The sequence below is a fragment of the Pecten maximus genome, chromosome 9 (genome assembly GCF_902652985.1).
Source record: "Pecten maximus chromosome 9, xPecMax1.1, whole genome shotgun sequence".
Taxonomy (NCBI): domain Eukaryota; kingdom Metazoa; phylum Mollusca; class Bivalvia; order Pectinida; family Pectinidae; genus Pecten; species Pecten maximus.
Window position 1 is genome coordinate 17,933,282 of NC_047023.1, and position 19,185 is coordinate 17,952,466.

Sequence of the window (19,185 nt, forward strand, 5' to 3'; positions counted from 1 at the left end):
GGGGGGGGGGGGGGGGGGGGGGTCAAATTAATCTCTTACCCTTGGGTTGATCGTAATGGGAGATTCTTCACTAACAACAAGTGTATATGATGTCATGGCAATGATACATTGATGTCACTCCAATAATTCCTTCCATCAATATAATGTCATTATAAATATATGAACAGGGTAAGAGAAAAATCATCATTCACACCCTTGTCAGGGAGACATTTGGATCTCAACCCAAGTGTGTGTGTGATTGTGTTGAACTGCTAAACATTTTGTAAGGCTCATGTCAACTTAAGAATATAACCCCTCAGGTTGTCCCCTCCCAAGGTGGTAAAAGATTCTATAGTCCTCACACCTAATCATTAAATATAGACATCAACCAGCCCGACCAAACCCTACCCTTCCTTGACCTGTACCTGTAAGCCTGACTAAACCCTACCCTTCCTTTACCTGTACCTGTAAGCCTGACCAAACCCTACCCTTCCTTTACCTGTACCTGTAAGCCCGGCTAAACCCTACCTTTCCTTTACCTGTACCTGTAAGCCTGACCAAACCCTACCCTTCCTTTACCTGCACCTGTAAGCCCGGCTAAACCCTACCTTTCCTTTACCTGCACCTGTAAGCCCTACCAAACTCTACCTTTCCTTGACCTGTACCTGTAAGCCCGACCAAACCCTACCCTTCCTTTACCTGTACCTGTAAGCCCGGCTAAACCCTACCTTTCCTTTACCTGTACCTGTAAGCCTGACCAAACCCTACCCTTCCTTTACCTGCACCTGTAAGCCCGGCTAAACCCTACCTTTCCTTTACCTGCACCTGTAAGCCCTACCAAACTCTACCTTTCCTTGACCTGTACCTGTAAGCCCGACCAAACCCTACCCTTCCTTTACCTGTACCTGTTAGTACAACCAAACCATACCCTTCCTTGACCTGTACCTGTAAGCCCGCCCAAACCCTACCCTTCCTTGACCTGTACCTGTAAGTCTGACCAAACCCTACCCTTCCTTTACCTGTACCTGTTAGTACGACCAAACCCTACCCTTCCTTTACCTGTAAGCCCGCCCAAACCCTACCCTTCCTTGACCTGTACCTGTAAGTCTGACCAAACCCTACCCTTCCTTTACCTGTACCTGTTAGTACGACCAAACCCTACCCTTCCTTTACCTGTAAGCCTGACCAAACCCTACCCTTCCTTGACCTGTACCTGTAAGCCCGACCAAACCCTACCCTTCCTTGACCTGTACCTGTTAGTACGACCAAACCCTACCCTGCCTTGACCTGTACCTGTAAGCCCGACCAAACCCTACACTTCCTTGACCTGCACCTGTAAGCCCGACCAAACTCTATCCTTCCTTGACCTGCACCTGTAAGCCCGACCAAACCCTACACTTCCTTGACCTGCACCTGTAAGCCCGACCAAACCCTACCCTTCCTTTACCTGTACCTGTTAGTACGACCAAACCCTACCCTTCCTTGACCTGTACCTGTTAGTACGACCAAACCCTACCCTTCCTTGACCTGTACCTGTTAGTACGACCAAACCCTACCCTTCCTTGACCTGTACCTGTAAGCCCGACCAAACCCTACCCTTCCTTTACCTGTACCTGTAAGCCCGACCAAACCCTACACTTCCTTGACCTGCACCTGTAAGCCCGACCAAACTCTATCCTTCCTTGACCTGCACCTGTAAGCCCGGCTAAACCCTACCTTTCCTTTACCTGCACCTGTAAGCCCGACCAAACCCTACACTTCCTTGACCTGCACCTGTAAGCCCGACCAAACCCTACCCTTCCTTTACCTGTACCTGTAAGTCTGACCAAACCCTACCCTTCCTTGACCTGTACCTGTAAGCCCGACCAAACCCTACCCTTCCTTGACCTGTACCTGTTAGTCCGACCAAACCCTACCCTGCCTTGACCTGTACCTGTTAGTCCGACCAAACCCTACCCTTCCTTTACCTGTACCTGTAAGCCCGACCAAACCCTACCCTTCCTTGACCTGTACCTATAAGTCCGACCTTTACCTGTAAGCAGATATAGTACTATCAAACACAGCCTGGCCACAGCTTCGTGAGTCCACATTGTCCCACGGATAGTCTGAATCCAAATACAGCACAGAAAATCTTTTAATCAAGTCAGGAATTATTTCAAGGTTGTTCTGAAAAAGACAAATATTGATGGAACATCATTATAACCCAAAGGTTATTTTTATACCCTAGATATTCATTAAAACATTGTACTGTTTAAATGGTGTATCAATACATTGCTCATGTTACCTGTAGCTAGTTAACAGTACCAAGGTTGAATTTTAGTGACTCTTTGCTGCATTAAAGTTGCTATGATATAGATTTTTTTCCTATTTATCCATATTGGATCTTAAAAAGAGCTGGTGAGTTCTAACAATTTGCATATTGCAATAAACTGCAATCCTTTAGTGGAATACTTACCTGTATTTATTTGCATAAGCCCTCGATGCCCTTCTTTTGCAGAATTATCAATTTTTTGATAGTAAGCTTAAATTGGTTCAAAAAATACCCCATCCCTCTCCTACCCCCATTTTTACACAATGATTGTTAAAAAAAATTGTTTTTTTTCTTACTTTGAGTTTACAGAATCAAACACATTTTTCAATAGGCTATACCTCTAGTGACACATTGTCTGCAAATCTTTCTGTAAACTCATTGAGTGCCTCTGATCTTTTCTCCAGCATGGATACAACAAATACTGCAACACTTCCCATAACTTTGTCTGCAATTTTGGCCAATCTGGAAAATAGTTTAAAAAAACAATTAAAATTAATGTTACCTAGTAAACTAACAATCCCTAGGGTAGTGGGGTTGCAGTGGTAACACACTTGCCTTAAACCTGGTTGCTGGGGTTTGATTCCTGATTGTATAAAAAAAGGTATGGGGGGGGGGGGGGATCACTTGCCTGACCATGTGGATTTTCTCCCGTTATTCCCACAATTAAACCCCTCATTTGCTTCCATCCAGGTCAACAAGCATTACTAATATTAGTTGCTAAACTTGTTTCACAACTGTTGTAAAATAAATTAAGTTTACTTTTTTTTAACAATTGTTTTGATCTCTGAAATACCAGTAATCATGCTTCTACGACAACACTGTTAGTGAAGAATGCTAAATCTTACTTTTTTATTTTTAAACAACAATCACAAATCTTAACAACAATATATTTTGTACTATATATTTGTTTTTTTATTTACATGTAACATACTTCAATTGCTCCAGAAGACTTTTTATGGCATCTCCGTATTCACGCAACATTCTGCTGTCATCGCTATCTCCGGAAGTTGGAAAATCCACTTTGCCTATGATTTCTATCATTTCTGCTGCCTCCTGGTAATTTTTCTAGAAACAAAACAAACATTGTAATTCTATTCTGATGGTCTTGATCAAGATATCAACTTGTGATATATCTATAATGATAAAAGAGGTGACAATATTTATTTAAAAAAAACTATCATAATTAAAGCATTAAAATGAAGATTTTATACTTGTTCAAGGTTGGCAACTCTTACATTAAGAAAACAATTTTGAGTTTGGGAAGGAATAAATATAATAAGAAATGTATTCTGTTTCAAACTGGGTTACTGCTTTAGGAAATCATTTAGATTCAGGAAAGCTGAATATGCTGTTACTATTGAGAATATTCAGGATCGCTTAATATTACATTTCTAAACATCCCAATCAAAATGTCTGATCTTTAACACAAAAATTCTCAAACTTGACTAAAATATGTTGACATTTGAAATTCTGGGTATAAATCTATATAAAATATCAATGTCATACTTTCCAAGCCCATATTTTCTTGAATTTTCCCTCGTCCAAAATTCTCACAGCTACTTTTGCTCCTTCCTCTTGTCCACACCTTAAGAGACCTTTTACGATCGGGAACCAAAGTACAGCAGATTCCTTCCTGTTCAATCAAAATCCTGATACATTTAATTTCAAATCGCATGGCAAAACTCCTTCACATATTATCAAAAATTAAATGGCAAAATCTGTCGCATAATCTCAAATGCGGCATTACTTGTAATAAAATCACATATACATTTACTGCTACATTGGGTTTTTCTGTTTGAATGTCATATATGAGAAAAGAAATCAATAAAAAAGGAGTTTATACTTTTCAAAAGAAAATTTGGTTCAGAAGACGAAATACAAAAGTTGCAATTATATTCTGATGGTCTCAATTAATATATCAAATTGTAATATTTTATATCTTTAATGATAGAAGAGGTGACAATGTTTATCTTAAAAACAATCATAGAGCATTAAGATAAAGATTTTATACTTTACAGTAAAACCTGACTTTACCGACCACTGCATGACTCAATCACATCCTGTGACATCTGGCCAGAAAGACTACATGCTCAGCCACTGTCATTGCTGATCCTGGCTTTACTGACACTCTGTGATATCTGACACACTGACTTGGTCCCATACAGTGTCAGTAAAATCAGGTTTCACTGTATATACAGGTAGATAGTTTTCCAACACCCCTCTTGGGGGCCCCTCCCCAAAACTTGTGATCATGCTTGTTACTGTTTATGTTAATCAAATGAACACTGTGATGTAAAAACCTGTAAGAGTTAGGACCGGTTCACTGTAAAGACCTGTAAGAGTTAGGACTTGTTCACTGTAAAAACCTGTAAGAGTTAGGACCGGTTCACTGTAAAAACCTGTAAGAGTAGGACTGGTTCACTGTAAAAACCTGTAAGAGTTAGGACTGACTCACTGTAAAAACCTGTAAGAGTAGGACTGGTTCACTGTAAAAACCTGTAAGAGTTAGGACTGGTTCACTGTAAAAACCTGTAAGAGTTAGGATTGACTCACTGTAAAAACCTGTAAGAGTTAGGATTGGTTCACTGTAAAAACCTGTAAGAGTTAGGACTGGTTCACTGTAAAAACCTGTAAGAGTAGGACTGGTTCACTGTAAAGACCTGTAAGAGTTTGGACTGGTTCACTGTAAAAACCTGTAAGAGTTAGGACCGGTTCACTGTAAAAACCTGTAAGAGTTAGGACTGGTTCACTGTAAAAACCTGTAAGAGTTAGGACTGGTTCACTGTAAAAACCTGTAAGAGTTAGGACTGGTTCACTGTAGAAACCTGTAAGAGTTTGGACTAGTTCACTGTAAAAACCTGTAAGAGTTAGGACCGGTTCACTGTAAAGACCTGTAAGAGTTAGGACTGGTTCACTGTAAAAACCTGTAAGAGTTAGGACTGGTTCACTGTAAAAACCTGTAAGAGTTAGGACTGGTTCACTGTAAAAACCTGTAAGAGTTAGGACTGGTTCACTGTAAAAACCTGTTAGAGTTAGGACTGGTTCACTGTAAACACCTATAGGAGTTAGGATGTACTGGCTCACTGTAAAAACCTGTAAGAGTTAGGACTGGTTCACTGTAAAAACCTGTAAGAGTTAGGACTGGTTCACTGTAAAAACCTGTAAAAGTTAGGACTGGTTCACTGTAAAAACCTGTAAGAGTTAGGACTGGTTCACTGTAAAAACCTGTAACAGTTAGGACTGGTTCACTGTAAAAACCTGTAAAAGTTAGGACTGGTTCACTGTAAAAACCTGTAAGAGTTAGGACTGGTTCACTGTAAAAACCTGTAAGAGTAGGACTGGTTCACTTACTTCACAGTACATTTGTCCTGCACATTGTCTGCCATCCTGAATACCCAGAATTCTAAGGCTTTAACTGATGGAGCCTTAAGGAGAGTCTCACCAAACACAGGTGCCCACTTGTCTACAATCTCAGGGTTCTCCTAAAATTTGTTAAAATATTCAACATTATTGAAGAATTCAACACATGTACTGTGAATTGTTTATTATCATAATAACATTTGATTTAATGCATGAATTTTCAAGCTTTTGATAAGGCCTAACAATTTGAAATTGTAAATACCTTTAGATGATCAACAAGAATCCTGATACATGTAGCATGTATTTAACTGCTCTTCCATATGTTTTTTCCCTAGCACAGTCATTATCTTATGATACAAAATATCATTTAACTATGATGTTGAAATGAAGATACAAAGTACCAGGTAACTTAATTACTGCAGTAAATATCATGTTGGCAAAATGCATTTTGAATTTAGAACTCTTTTTAATTATTTAAAATCAATTAATTACATTTTTAAAGATGCAATATAACCCTTTTCAATGATTTTGACATGACTTAAATTTATTGAAATTCAGCTTCATGAATTCGACATGACAGTACCATAATTAATATGATTTAATTGGCAGCATTTACTCTTTATGTCAAAGGAGTAATGAACAGCTAGATTAGCTGAGGTAAATACAAATTAAGGGGTCTATAACTGAAATATTGCTACCAACCATTGGTCAGTATAATTATATATATAGCTTAGAAACACAAATGACGAAGGAGGACAACTTTTTGACTTGTGCCCTGTCCGGGCCTCGAACTCACGATCTACGGCACCCAATTGCCTCGCCAGAAATACCCGCAGCTTATACCGCTGCGCCACATCGGCGTTCTAAAAAGAACGTTTTAATGGCGCAGTGATGGTCAGCCCGATACCCTGACATGATCATTGTGGAAGTCATCTATAAGATGAAATGAATACCTGGTTCTCAATGTATTTACATACATAGATATGTATGTATATATATACCAAGTATTCAGTAACCTACCTCAAAGGATGACATAAGATACAGGAACACAATGGCAATATGTTGTCAGTTTTTATCAATGTCAATAAATTAGCTGTGTTTTCATTAAATCACTGAACTGACACATAAAAAAAAAACAAAGCCCCACCCCCATACCCCTCACCTGTTAACACATACCATATTTATCCAGCAATAAACCCACGCATAGTAATAAGACCACTGCTATCAATTTCTATTCTGTAGAAATTCCAACAAATGCTTTATTTTTATCATCCTGTAATAAGCCCAGCACGACTTTAAAGGATATCATATGTCAGCAACCAGGACAATCTGATTAAAATCATATCTTAATCTGTGCTCCAGTTCCATAATTTTAATGGAGAGTAGTTAACAACAATTAGGGAGCAGAGATCAAGACATAATTTTAATCAGACTGCATCAAGGGCTTAGTGCAAGATAACAAATACAGTATGATCATTCTCAATGTTTGCCCTAAATGTCGTAGAAAAAGACAAATGTTCTTTTTAGTAAATTGTTTTCATTTATTTTTAGCTTCAATATGTAAAAACAAATTACAAACCTTGAATGTACCTTCTTCCATATCATCAAAGAAATACTTGAAACCTTTCATTATTTCAGGAAACTCGGCACATTTCTTTGAAAAGGCCAAGGTCTTCATAAACTCCAGAACACTGTCCCAAGTGTCTTTTAAATCTTTTGGATTTCCACTACAAAATAAATACATGATGTAAATAAATGAACACAAAGCAATTAAAAACCCATTAAATTGTTTTTCAATCTGACATTTTATATATAAAAATCTGAATTTTACTGTCAATAAAATTTTCATATTCTGTCAACTTTTAGGAATTTCTGTAGAGGGACTTTGCACTTTAAGACTTCAAAACCTTAGAAAAGAACAGACATTCATTTGAAAAACTAAACATAACTTAAAACTACATTGAAGGGAGGATTGACAGGAATGAGTATAGAGGCGGTTTATTCACCCTTTAAACCTTAGACATCTATATTAGTATATTGCATACATTATTGTACACATATCTACAATATACTTACTTAACACTTTCGAGGATCAGCTCAATGGTATTTTGAGCTTGCTCTACTTGTGTTTTACTTTGTCCAAATTTATCATTACCAATTGCATCTTGTACATGTACCATGTGCTTCCGAAAAACGTCTTTATTCTTTAGGTTCTTAAAACAGAAGAAGTTATATTTTTTATATGTTATAATTTTAAACAATGTCGATCATTTTCAGTCTTATTTTACAACACAAAACTGGAGTGTACATACTTATCAACAAAACATGCCAATTTATAGCCTGTCTTTGGTGACCAGAAGCCCGAAATATTGTCTGCTTTTCAATCATGATTCATGTTTATCTTCAGCACTAAGGATAATGCTGTTGGAATATATATCTTGGCTTTTCTGATCAATTATACAGTAATTACATTTGAGTCTACCCAAATTATGACTGTAACAAGGATGGTCGACTGTATCCCTGTTCCCCAAATTATAACTGTAACCAGGATTGTCGACTGTACCCCTGTTCCCCAAATTATAACTGTAACCAGGATGGTCGACTGTACCCCTGTTCCCCAAATTATAATTGTAACAAGGATGGTCGACTGTACCCCTGTTCCCCAAATTATAACTGTAACCAGGATTGTCGACTGTACCCCTGTTCCCCAAATTATAACTGTAACCAGGATGGTTGACTGTAACCCTGTTCCCCAAATTATAACTGTAACCAGGATTGTCGACTGTACCCCTGTTCCCCAAATTATGACTGTAACAAGGATTGTCGACTGTACCCCTGTTCCCCAAATTATAACTGTAACCAGGATGGTCGATTATACCCCTGTTCCCCAAATTATAACTGTAACCAGGATTGTCGACTGTACCCCTGTTCCCCAAATTATAACTGTAACCAGGATGGTTGACTGTACCCCTGTTCCCCAAATTATAACTGTAACCAGGATTGTCGACTGTACCCCTGTTCCCCAAATTATAACTGTAACCAGGATTGTCGACTGTACCCCTGTTCCCCAAATTATAACTGTAACCAGGATGGTCGATTATACCCGTTCCCCAAATTATAACTGTAACCAGGATTGTCGACTGTACCCCTGTTCCCCAAATTATAACTGTAACCAGGATTGTCGACTGTACCCCTGTTCCCCAAATTATAACTGTAACCAGGATGGTTGACTGTACCCCTGTTCCCCAAATTATAACTGTAACCAGGATTGTCGACTGTACCCCTGTTCCCCAAATTATAACTGTAACCAGGATGGTTGACTGTACCCCTGTTCCCCAAATTATAACTGTAACCAGGATTGTCGACTGTACCCCTGTTCCCCAAATTATAACTGTAACCAGGATGGTTGACTGTACCCCTGTTCCCCAAATTATAACTGTAACCAGGATTGTCGACTGTACCCCTGTTCCCCAAATTATAACTGTAACCAGGATGGTTGACTGTACCCCTGTTCCCCAAATTATAACTGTAACCAGGATGGTTGACTGTACCCCTGTTCCCCAAATTATAACTGTAACCAGGATTGTCGACTGTACCCCTGTTCCCCAAATTATAACTGTAACCAAGATTGTCGACTGTACCCCTGTTCCCCAAATTATGACTGTAACCAGGATGGTCGACTGTACCCCTGTTCCCCAAATTATAACTGTAACCAGGATGGTCGATTATACCCCTGTTCCCCAAATTATAACTGTAACAAGGATTGTCGACTGTACCCCTGTTCCCCAAATCATAACTGTAACCAGGATGGTAGACTGTACCCCTGTTCCCTAAATTGTAACTGTAACCAGGGTGGTCGACTGTACCCCTGTTCTCAAAGTTATAACTGCAACCAGGATGGTCGACTGTACCCCTGCTCCCCAAATTATGACTGTAACAAGGATGGTTGACTGTATCCCTGCTCCCTAAATTATAACTGTAACAAGGATGGTTGACTGTATCCCTGCTCCCTAGATTATAACTGTAACCAGGATGGTTGACTGTACCCCTGCTCCTCAAATTATAACTGTAACCAGGATGGTCGACTGTACCCCTGTTCCCCAAATTATGACTGTAACAAGGATGGTTGACTGTATCCCTGCTCCCTAAATTATAACTGTAACAAGGATGGTTGACTGTATCCCTGCTCCCTAGATTATAACTGTAACCAGGATGGTTGACTGTACCCCTGCTCCTCAAATTATAACTGTAACCAGGATGGTCGACTGTACCCCTGTTCCCCAAATTATAACTGTAACCAGGATTGTCGACTGTACCCCAGTTCCCCGAATTATGACTGTAACCAGGATAGTTGACTGTACCCCTGTTCCCCAAATTATGACTGTAACCAGGATGGTTGACTGTACCCCTGCTCCCCAAATTATAACTGTAACCAGGATGGTCGACTGTACCCCAGTTCCCCGAATTATGACTGTAACAAGGATGGTCGACTGTACCCCTGTTCCCCGATTTATGACTGTAACAAGGATGGTCGACTGTACCCCTGTTCTCAAAGTTATAACTGTAACCAGGATGGTCGACTGTATCCCTGTTCCCCAAATTATGACTGTAACCAGGATAGTCGACTGTACCCCAGTTCCCCGAATTATGACTGTAACAAGGATGGTCGACTGTACCCCTGTTCTCAAAGTTATAACTGTAACCAGGATGGTCGACTGTATCCCTGTTCCCCAAATTATGACTGTAACCAGGATGGTTGACTGTACCCCTGCTCCCCAAATTATAACTGTAACCAGGATGGTCGACTGTACCCCAGTTCCCCAAATTATGACTGTAACAAGGATGGTCGACTGTATCCCTGTTCCCCAAATTATGACTGTAACCAGGATGGTTGACTGAATCCCTGCTCCCTAAATTATTACTGTAACAAGGATGGTCGACTGTACCCCTGCTCCCCAAATTATAACTGTCACCAGGATGGTCGACTGTACCCCTGCTCCCCAAATTATAACTGTCACCAGGATGGTCGATTGTATTTCCTGCTCCCCAATCACACTGATTCCCACTCAAAGCCAAAACTAGCAAGATGATCACTACAAACATAGGAAAAGGGGAATGAAATAGCTGCCATGAAAATGGTCCAATCAAAAAGATCAATGCAAGTACACAACTTCACTGTGTGCTGAGAACATAAATGAATTTTTAAAAAGTTTGGATGAAAACTATAGACAGTCTCTTTACACAATCAATAGTAAATATTTTTAAACATTATCAGAAATAACTAGAACACTGATAAGTCAGCAAGGACTTGGCCTATCTTTGGAACCAAATGACCTTAACCTTTGACCAAGTGACCTTAGTCTTTGGTCTGTAAACTTTTTGTTTCATTTCAACTAACTTTACTTCCTTATGTCATATCAAAATGTTTACCATTGAAAAGATACAAAATTTGACCTTGACCTTTGACCTAGTGACTTTGACCTATTTATCCTGGGGACCCTAACCTTTCGTTAGTTGATTCCTTGTTACTTCATTTTAGACTACTTTGCATCATAATGTCACAATAAAATGTTCATCAGCAAAGGGACACTAAATTTCATGTTGACCTTTGGACCTAATGACCTTGACCTTTGACATCACAACCTTGACTTTTGGTCAGTTGACTTGTTAAATTCTGACTAACTTTGTTTTAATTATATTGTCATAACAAAATGTGAAAAGATCTAGTATTTCTGTGTAGGGATGTACAAAACTTGACCTTGACATTTGGGACCTAACCACCTTGACATTTGACCTTTTTTTTTAGTTTTATATGTAGTTAAAAATCTGATCATCTTGACCAAACCTCTTGTTAATCAGTCAATAAATATATCAGTCTGGAACTAAATTTGAGTACAGACAGAGTGATCGCTATTCAATCATTTATATTCTACAAAATCAACAATACTTTAGACCATTTTAGACATATAAGCCTGTTATTCCTACAGAAGAAGAATTTTGAAGAATTTGCTATATTTCTCCCTATTGAACCCTGTTTCTCTGACCCCAAGTGGATCAGACCCACAATTTTTACCACATTGGGACAAAATCCTGTCATTTCTACAGAAGGAGAAGAATTTTACTGCTGTGACTTGGTTGCCCTTCATCAAGGATTCTTTTGGGTGATTTTCATAATCAAACTGACACATACACACATGTATGATTGATGACAGGCGGATGACACTTCATCGCATCAGCTCACTGAGAACAGAGACTCACATACATGTATCTTATTCAACATACGACCTTTGACCCTTTAACTTTGACTGATGACCACAAAAACATAAATTAGATTGAAGTGTAGAACTGCATCTATTTGGAATCATGTGACAGTCACTAGCAGTGGATATGAGATTTGTATAATGACACACTATACCTTGTATGGGTTCCTATTACAGTTCTCACTGTAGAATGACTCAATTCTTCTCATGACATTGTGTAGGGGTTCGACATACTCAACCGGTACATCATTCATCTTCAGGAAGTAGAATATATACAGGTCCAATATTGGTTCCTGGAAGTCCGCTTTGCCAGTGTTTTCACTTTCACTATCAATGCAAAAAGATAAAGTATTCTTATCATTACCTGGTAACACAATCATATCAAAACAATTTTGCTCTTAAACGATACTTGAGAAATAAAATTGCATATTTTCCTTTGACTTTCTTTAAGTTAAGTGCAGATTTTAATAAATGCGTAAACATGCTTCAATGGTCACTGGAATATAAAATGTCTAAAAATTAATTCCTCAAATGTTAATCTTATTTAATATTTGAAATCCTCTATGTCTAATCTGATTAAGAATGAATGACCCCAACGATTAAACAGGTACAGTACATACATATTATTTGATATCAATGATTTAAACATATTTAAGATTTATTAATGTTTTACCAGGAAAATTTGATTTTTGAAATGCAAAATCAATTACATTGTAATCATGAATTCAGGTGAAATACATATACATAGGTATAATATATATGTTTAACTGGTGTTAACACTTATCATGTACTGTACTAAACATATCTTTTGATTTAAGATTTAGATGTATTACATGGGTTGATTTGATTCCAAACATTATATTTCCACCATATCCAATCCCCGCTCTGGACATGAAGACACCAGAATGTACAACTTAAATCAGACAAGGACTTTCAAACATTGTTGTGATCTGTGCGATATGTGAAAGGTACAAAAAGATTATATACATGGAGCGCCACAAACTCATTTCCTTACCTGAACTTGTTTTCGTCCGCTACAAGTTCTACACCTCTATGTCTACAATTAAGAAACCCCTGAGTGGCCATTGGACATTGTGATGTCTGACAAGTTATTGTTTATGTGAGAGTAACCTAGATTTGACCTAGATTAGTAGTGAGTATCGTTGATGAAGCTGATGACACTCACTCCTCCAGAACACCTGGTCTTGTCATCCTTGTAATTTTTCAATAGTAGCCATGTACTTCCTGTTTTATTTTATCAAGTTTAAGTCGGTAGTTTACAGTATTGTTTTGGTGGAACACATTACCTCATAGTATCTAGGACCCTACAGATACAGTTATCCCAGGCCGTACACTGGTCTGATAGAGACATCTCTGGCTCCTCTGACGTGTGTTTAAAATCCTTCAGAGCAGCTGTCAACTTTTTCAATTCATTTCCTGTTAATGCCTGTAAGACAAGACAACACGTTACAGGGAGAAGAAAGAAACCAGTCTAATCTTAATAATCATCTTGCATGGGAATGATATGTATTCATACAAACAAAAGTACCAGGGGACTGTTCGTTTATGCGGACAAACCGGTTCGTCATTTTTTAAATGGAATATTTCAAATAAATATCTTGACGGACCTGCAGATGTTAATACATGCCTTGGAAGTCTTTATCAAGGCTCTCTGAAAACAATATAAATTCACCAGGTCCGTCTTTATTTCATAAACGAACATCACTGGTCTAACATCATAAGATATCACCGTGTACATATCATACCTCCAAAAAGCTCTCCATGCTTTGGATATCCAGGATATCTGGTATGATTTCTGTGTGAGTTGACCCTGGACCTGTACGTAAACAGGCACACAGGAAATCAAACAGAATTTTCTGACAATCTTCTTTGCTTGCTCTTCCATTATCAACACAATCACTGAAAAGAACAATGAAAGTTTCTTATAAATAATCACGTAAGAAGCTTGTATTATTCATAAAATTATCTATCAAAGTTTAATTTAGATAAGATTTCTGCATACTTATAGAAAGTTAACAGTTTTACAGCATGTATGGTACATTTATGATACTTATAGAAAGTTAATAGTTTTACAGCATGTATGGTACATTTATCATACTTATAGAAAGTTAACAGTATTAGATATACACACAAGAACTTATTATTCTACTTTCCAAAAAATAGTGCTTTAGTTAAATTCATGGAGTCAAATTCTTGTAATAAGCAAATTTATGATACAACAAAATATCTACATATATGTAGGTTGTTTCTTAGAATAAGAAATGCTTGAAATCAATGTACAAAGTATACAATGTACTTACTCCATGACATACTTGATGACATTGACAGATTCGGAAGCCATGTTATAGCCTGGGGAACTCTTTACTGGGAATCCCTTCACGCAAATTTTCTCTTGTAGGACAGACACACATTTTTGGAGATTTTTTAAGTTACCCGCATCCTCAAAATCTCCACGTTTGTCCTCAAGTATTTCTTGTAAAGCATTTTCTGTGTCTTCTGTACCATGAACGTAATCATACTTTTTAAATACTTGTTCAAGATCCATTTTTTTTTACCTGAAAAAGATAAAACATAACCGGTATTTGTACTAATCTATATGAAATGATCATTATTTCTATTAAATAAGCACTAGTTTCATTGGCCAGATGTACCATATATCTTGGACATGTACTCAGACATGTACTGCATCAATAATGCAGCATAACCAGTAAGCTCATGCACGCCTCGCAATAATCCTAACCATATATGTATATATTGCTGTTCAGTGGAATCACCAGCAAATGCTGTACTCCAGAGAGTTACAGGAGTCATCTGCTAATTGTACCATTTTTGGGGTTCAACACTATCATTAATGGAAGGGAAACGTGGCTCTGACAACGACCAACTGTCAGAAATCGTCTGACCACCCATCATCCTGAGCTACATTATTGTAGCTACTCCATCAGGAGTCCGATTACCTGCTGATTAGCAAAATTCACTGTAGCGTCTAATTATGTAAAACTATCATGCGATATCATGTTGTCCATCTGGTTGTTTTGTGGGGTAACTAATGTAAACAACAATGATGTATAGCTATTAAAATTACCTGCTTAAGACCAAGTCAAGATGTTTATGTGTCAAATATAGAAAGCTTCTCATAAGAGAAACATACAATGCACTGCCGGTCTAACGACGCTTTACATAACGTGTAGATTATGAATTAAGCCCATGCCGTATGGTAGTTCAGATCGGTTTTTTGGAGCTATCTCACTAGATGAGGCGCGTTCCTTTCGAACTAGCCATATAATTTGAATTACTCAAAGATGTTTAACACACACCATGGTCAAATTAACAGTTTCATATGTAATTTTTTTATCGTTTAAAATTCTTTTATTTTGGTATGAATTGTTAAGTTCTGATTTCGGGGTCTATATATCGGTACATGCCCTGATCGGATAGGTACAGGCCTATATCAAACCAAACGCGCCATTCAAACATAAACTTGACGTCGTTAAGCTTTAAAATGACACCGAGAAAATACTGGGAAAACCAAAATCAATATACAAAGTTGATAAGTGTCATGTTTTGCTAACATTGCAATTTGTGCTTGCCGACGACGAGTCATTAAAATGAGTCAAATACCTTTTTAAATTTGCCTTGACCAAACGGGTAAGTGCTACAGTGTATTTTTTGTGCATTTTGTTTTTATGACATCTCAGCCTTAGACTAAACTTATTTCACAGCTTCGCACTTAGATCTACATGTCATATGCCTTTGAAATTTGTCATCGGTGATCATGCTGCAGCTATTATACAGTGACCAATCATTCAGGAACATAGGGCACAGATCAAGTGCCTGGTTTCTAAACATGTACTTGAAGAAATAATTATGGTGACACACACGGCCATGTATATAATATAACTTACTGTACATGTAAAAAAAAACATGCATTCTTTGAATGGAAATTCTGATTTATCAATTTGTAAATCATCATGGGTTTGTTTACATTGTTATCTTTTCATTTGTAAACATCATTGTAACTTAGATAATATTTTTAAATAACAAGATATATATATTATCATTATGTAGCGAAATAACCGGGGAACTATGATCAAAGTCCCGCAGCCCTCGGTAGGTGTCCTCGAGGTAGCGTCAGACACCCGCCACAATACCCGAGTTTAGAAATAAATAGTGTTGGTCGTCGAGAATCACAATTCAACACCGTTGTAAAGTTTCAGTCTATGTATTCAGCAACATCAGCAGTGTACAGGGCATATATAAATGGCAACACCGCTCTCGCTTTCATCAGCATACGTAGCAACATCCAGCAAAGTAACATCTAGGCACTCCAACTCGATCTCTCCCTCGAACTTCAACTTACTCCCTCAACTCCACGAACTCCCTGAACTGAACTCTACGAACTCCGACTCCGCTCTCGCTTTCACCCCTTTTATACCAAAACCTACCGGAGCGGTGCCGGAGCCCTGCCGGAGCGGTGCCGGAGTGGTGCACACCTGTACCGGAGCCTTCCGCTCCAGTGACTTAAATGTGTAAATAACAATGTACATAACACTTAGAAAAACAATTAGCCGCGAGTAAATGTTGACCATGTGTAATATAGATGGGGCATCGCTGGAGCTCCCAGACAGGTCCAGCCATTTGTAGTGGGTAATAGGGATGAGAGGCGATTAATACCTCACTGACAGGGGCAATTAACATGAACGGGAGCCGGACAGACGATTACTGCCAGGGGCGTGGTGAATTGATTACTTCACGGGATATCATCCCGACGTGTCCCCCCCCCCCCCCCCCCCCCCCCCCCCCCCCCCCCCCCCATCTAATTACCGACGGTCAACAGATTGACGGGCTATTAAAATTCCTAAAGCAAAGATGGTATAACAGAAAATAGAAAAATACTACACTAATATAGAAAAATACTACACTTATATATATTTTATTTCAGATAAAAAATGGAACTTGAGAAAGTATTTAAAAAGTATGATTTTGCTCATGCTACTGAGGACAAAGAAGAAGAATTGATAGAAATACTTCATCGCAATAAAGGAGATTTTGAGGATGCTGGCAATTTACAAAATATTCAAAAAAGTGTATCTGTCCTACAACAGAAGATTTGTGTAAAAGGTTATCCTGTAGATGGGACCCCAGGCTATGATATGGCCATGCGCTCCATCGAAGTCATCAGGGGTGTTATGGAGTAAGTATCCAGTAAATTTTAAAATTTATCAATTTCATGGTTAAATTCGGGAATTTCCCCAGGTAAATTTTTTTTTTCATGCATTTCTAGAATCAAAATACAGTATTTGATGATATATGAGTTAACATTAATTTTATCCTGTTTATTATTCGTATCTCTCAGGTTCCCATGAGTGCATGATCATAAGAGGTGACTAAATTTGAGATCTTATGTTTTCTCTTCTTTCTTAGAACTTAATTCTTGCTAATGTCTCCGATCCGTTGACACTCTCTTACTTTAAGCTTTTATAGTTGAGTGTTCGCCCCTGTGAAGGAAGGCTTTAAATTTGGCTTCTGTCCCCTGGCCAGAGTCTAAAAAATGCTTTAAAAAAAAACTGCCTGGCACTCCGCATTTTTTTAAGGAGTGGAATTAATGGTTTACCTGTTGTCAGTATAATGTGACCTGGTGAATGTCTTTGGCTGCATGCTTCAGTGATCAGGAGGTAGCATGTCAAAAAGTTGACATCAGATTTATGCTATCTAGCACAAGGAGACGAACAGGAATATATACTGCAGCCTCCAAAAACACACACACCCACCACATGCATGCATATCACACATAGGAAAGGCAATCCTTAACCTTCTGTTGCCTATAAGGCAATAACATAAATACATGTAGTAGGAAAACAAGTTAGGATGACCCTTGCAGTAGCAGGCTTTAAACGATTAGTGATATGATGACATATTGCAGATATGACAATTCACTAATTTTTTTTGCAGCTGTAGTGTGGATGATGACAGAATAAAGGAGAAAGATTGTCAGAAGATGTTATTTGATTTCCTGCTGGCATGCCTACGTACAGGACCGGGATCTACCAACATGGAAATCATACCGAAACTCCTCAAAACTCAGGAGCTGGATGATTGTATAGAGGTAACAGGGTTCACCCTGGACCCAGAAATCATGGGCCATTTTGACAAGATTTCAGAAATCGTATTGGCCAAAACATAGAAAATTGAAGAAATTTGTGAGTTTTGGTGGGCCATTTTGGAAAATATGGGCCAAATGTGTTTCAGTCTTTTAGGATTTAAAATTAATCAATAAATGATTAGTATGCCATAATGATTAATTAATCAATTGATTATAAACTGAAGGTGGACTTAATTGGTCTTTATTAATTACAGTTAATTGCTTAATCCTGATGATATCTTTTTAAATAAAATCATATCAAAACCTTTCCAAAATATTATAATGATTATTGAGGCTTTAGCTGCTTATATCATTGTGTTTTCATGTTGTAATAATTATAATAATTTACAATTTAGGAAATGAAAGAGGCTGAGTTGAAAAAGATCTTTGCTGCACTAAAGGAAGTCAGTCACACCTCGGAGGAGCCCAAAGTATCTATAGAGGACCAGGCTAGTGCCTGGGACGATTGTATTAGTGGAGTGATTTTAGATTTTCTCAGGTACGGCTTGGTTTTGTTTGGTTTTGTATTGTTAACCCTTTCAACCCTAAGAAACTTTAGTGGACTCTTCCATTCAATCATCATTTTAAGTCCAATATGGTCAGTAGGGGTGAAAGGGTTACCATCCTATCAACAGCGCCAGCTCTAGTCATTTAAGGATGACCTCACCTGTGTGAGATGCATGGTGATTGAGTGTGTCAATGTTTTTGGAGGTTGTGGTACCTGTATGTTCATGTTTGTCTCCTTGTGAAAATTTTGAATGTATGAACAAAAAAATGCTGATGACAATGAAAACCCTGAACAAACCAAAAAGTATTAATGTTTCATAAGTGCATAAATGTACTAATTCAATATTCAATTATTTAAACGGTAATAGTTATTAAAAAAGCACAAGTTTTTATTTCAGTTTCTATTATAAGTAACAGGACATAACTTGTAATAACATGAGAGAATGAAGTGACAAGACAGCAGAGTCTCATATATAAAATATCAGTAGTTGGCGTGTTTCAAGTTATGCTTTAACAAAATCAATCACTGCCGATCACCAGGTTTGATAATTATAACAATTAGTGCCAACCTGACCATCACATCTATTGATCTGATAATCGGTCAA

General features: G+C 38.0%; 2 protein-coding genes across 2 annotated transcripts in view; one reads left to right on the forward strand and one right to left on the reverse strand.

Moving 5' to 3' along the window:
* The window catches only part of LOC117334516, a 29,317-nt gene extending 14,834 nt beyond the window's left edge, over positions 1-14,483 (reverse strand). Inside the window, exons 1-11 of the mRNA XM_033894194.1 lie at positions 14,232-14,483; positions 13,677-13,830; positions 13,218-13,357; positions 12,066-12,237; positions 7,727-7,863; positions 7,230-7,377; positions 5,642-5,772; positions 3,797-3,923; positions 3,222-3,355; positions 2,629-2,752; positions 2,012-2,145 (exon numbers count right to left, since the gene is read on the reverse strand). Coding sequence (XP_033750085.1) covers positions 2,012-2,145; positions 2,629-2,752; positions 3,222-3,355; positions 3,797-3,923; positions 5,642-5,772; positions 7,230-7,377; positions 7,727-7,863; positions 12,066-12,237; positions 13,218-13,357; positions 13,677-13,830; positions 14,232-14,476 — 1,646 coding nt within the window. The 5' untranslated portion in view covers positions 14,477-14,483. The remainder of the gene's footprint in view (positions 1-2,011; positions 2,146-2,628; positions 2,753-3,221; positions 3,356-3,796; positions 3,924-5,641; positions 5,773-7,229; positions 7,378-7,726; positions 7,864-12,065; positions 12,238-13,217; positions 13,358-13,676; positions 13,831-14,231) is intronic.
* A 990-nt stretch (positions 14,484-15,473) lies between these two features.
* The window catches only part of LOC117334472, a 50,125-nt gene continuing 46,413 nt past the window's right edge, over positions 15,474-19,185 (forward strand). Inside the window, exons 1-4 of the mRNA XM_033894115.1 lie at positions 15,474-15,579; positions 16,874-17,125; positions 17,884-18,037; positions 18,430-18,572. Coding sequence (XP_033750006.1) covers positions 16,881-17,125; positions 17,884-18,037; positions 18,430-18,572 — 542 coding nt within the window. The 5' untranslated portion in view covers positions 15,474-15,579; positions 16,874-16,880. The remainder of the gene's footprint in view (positions 15,580-16,873; positions 17,126-17,883; positions 18,038-18,429; positions 18,573-19,185) is intronic.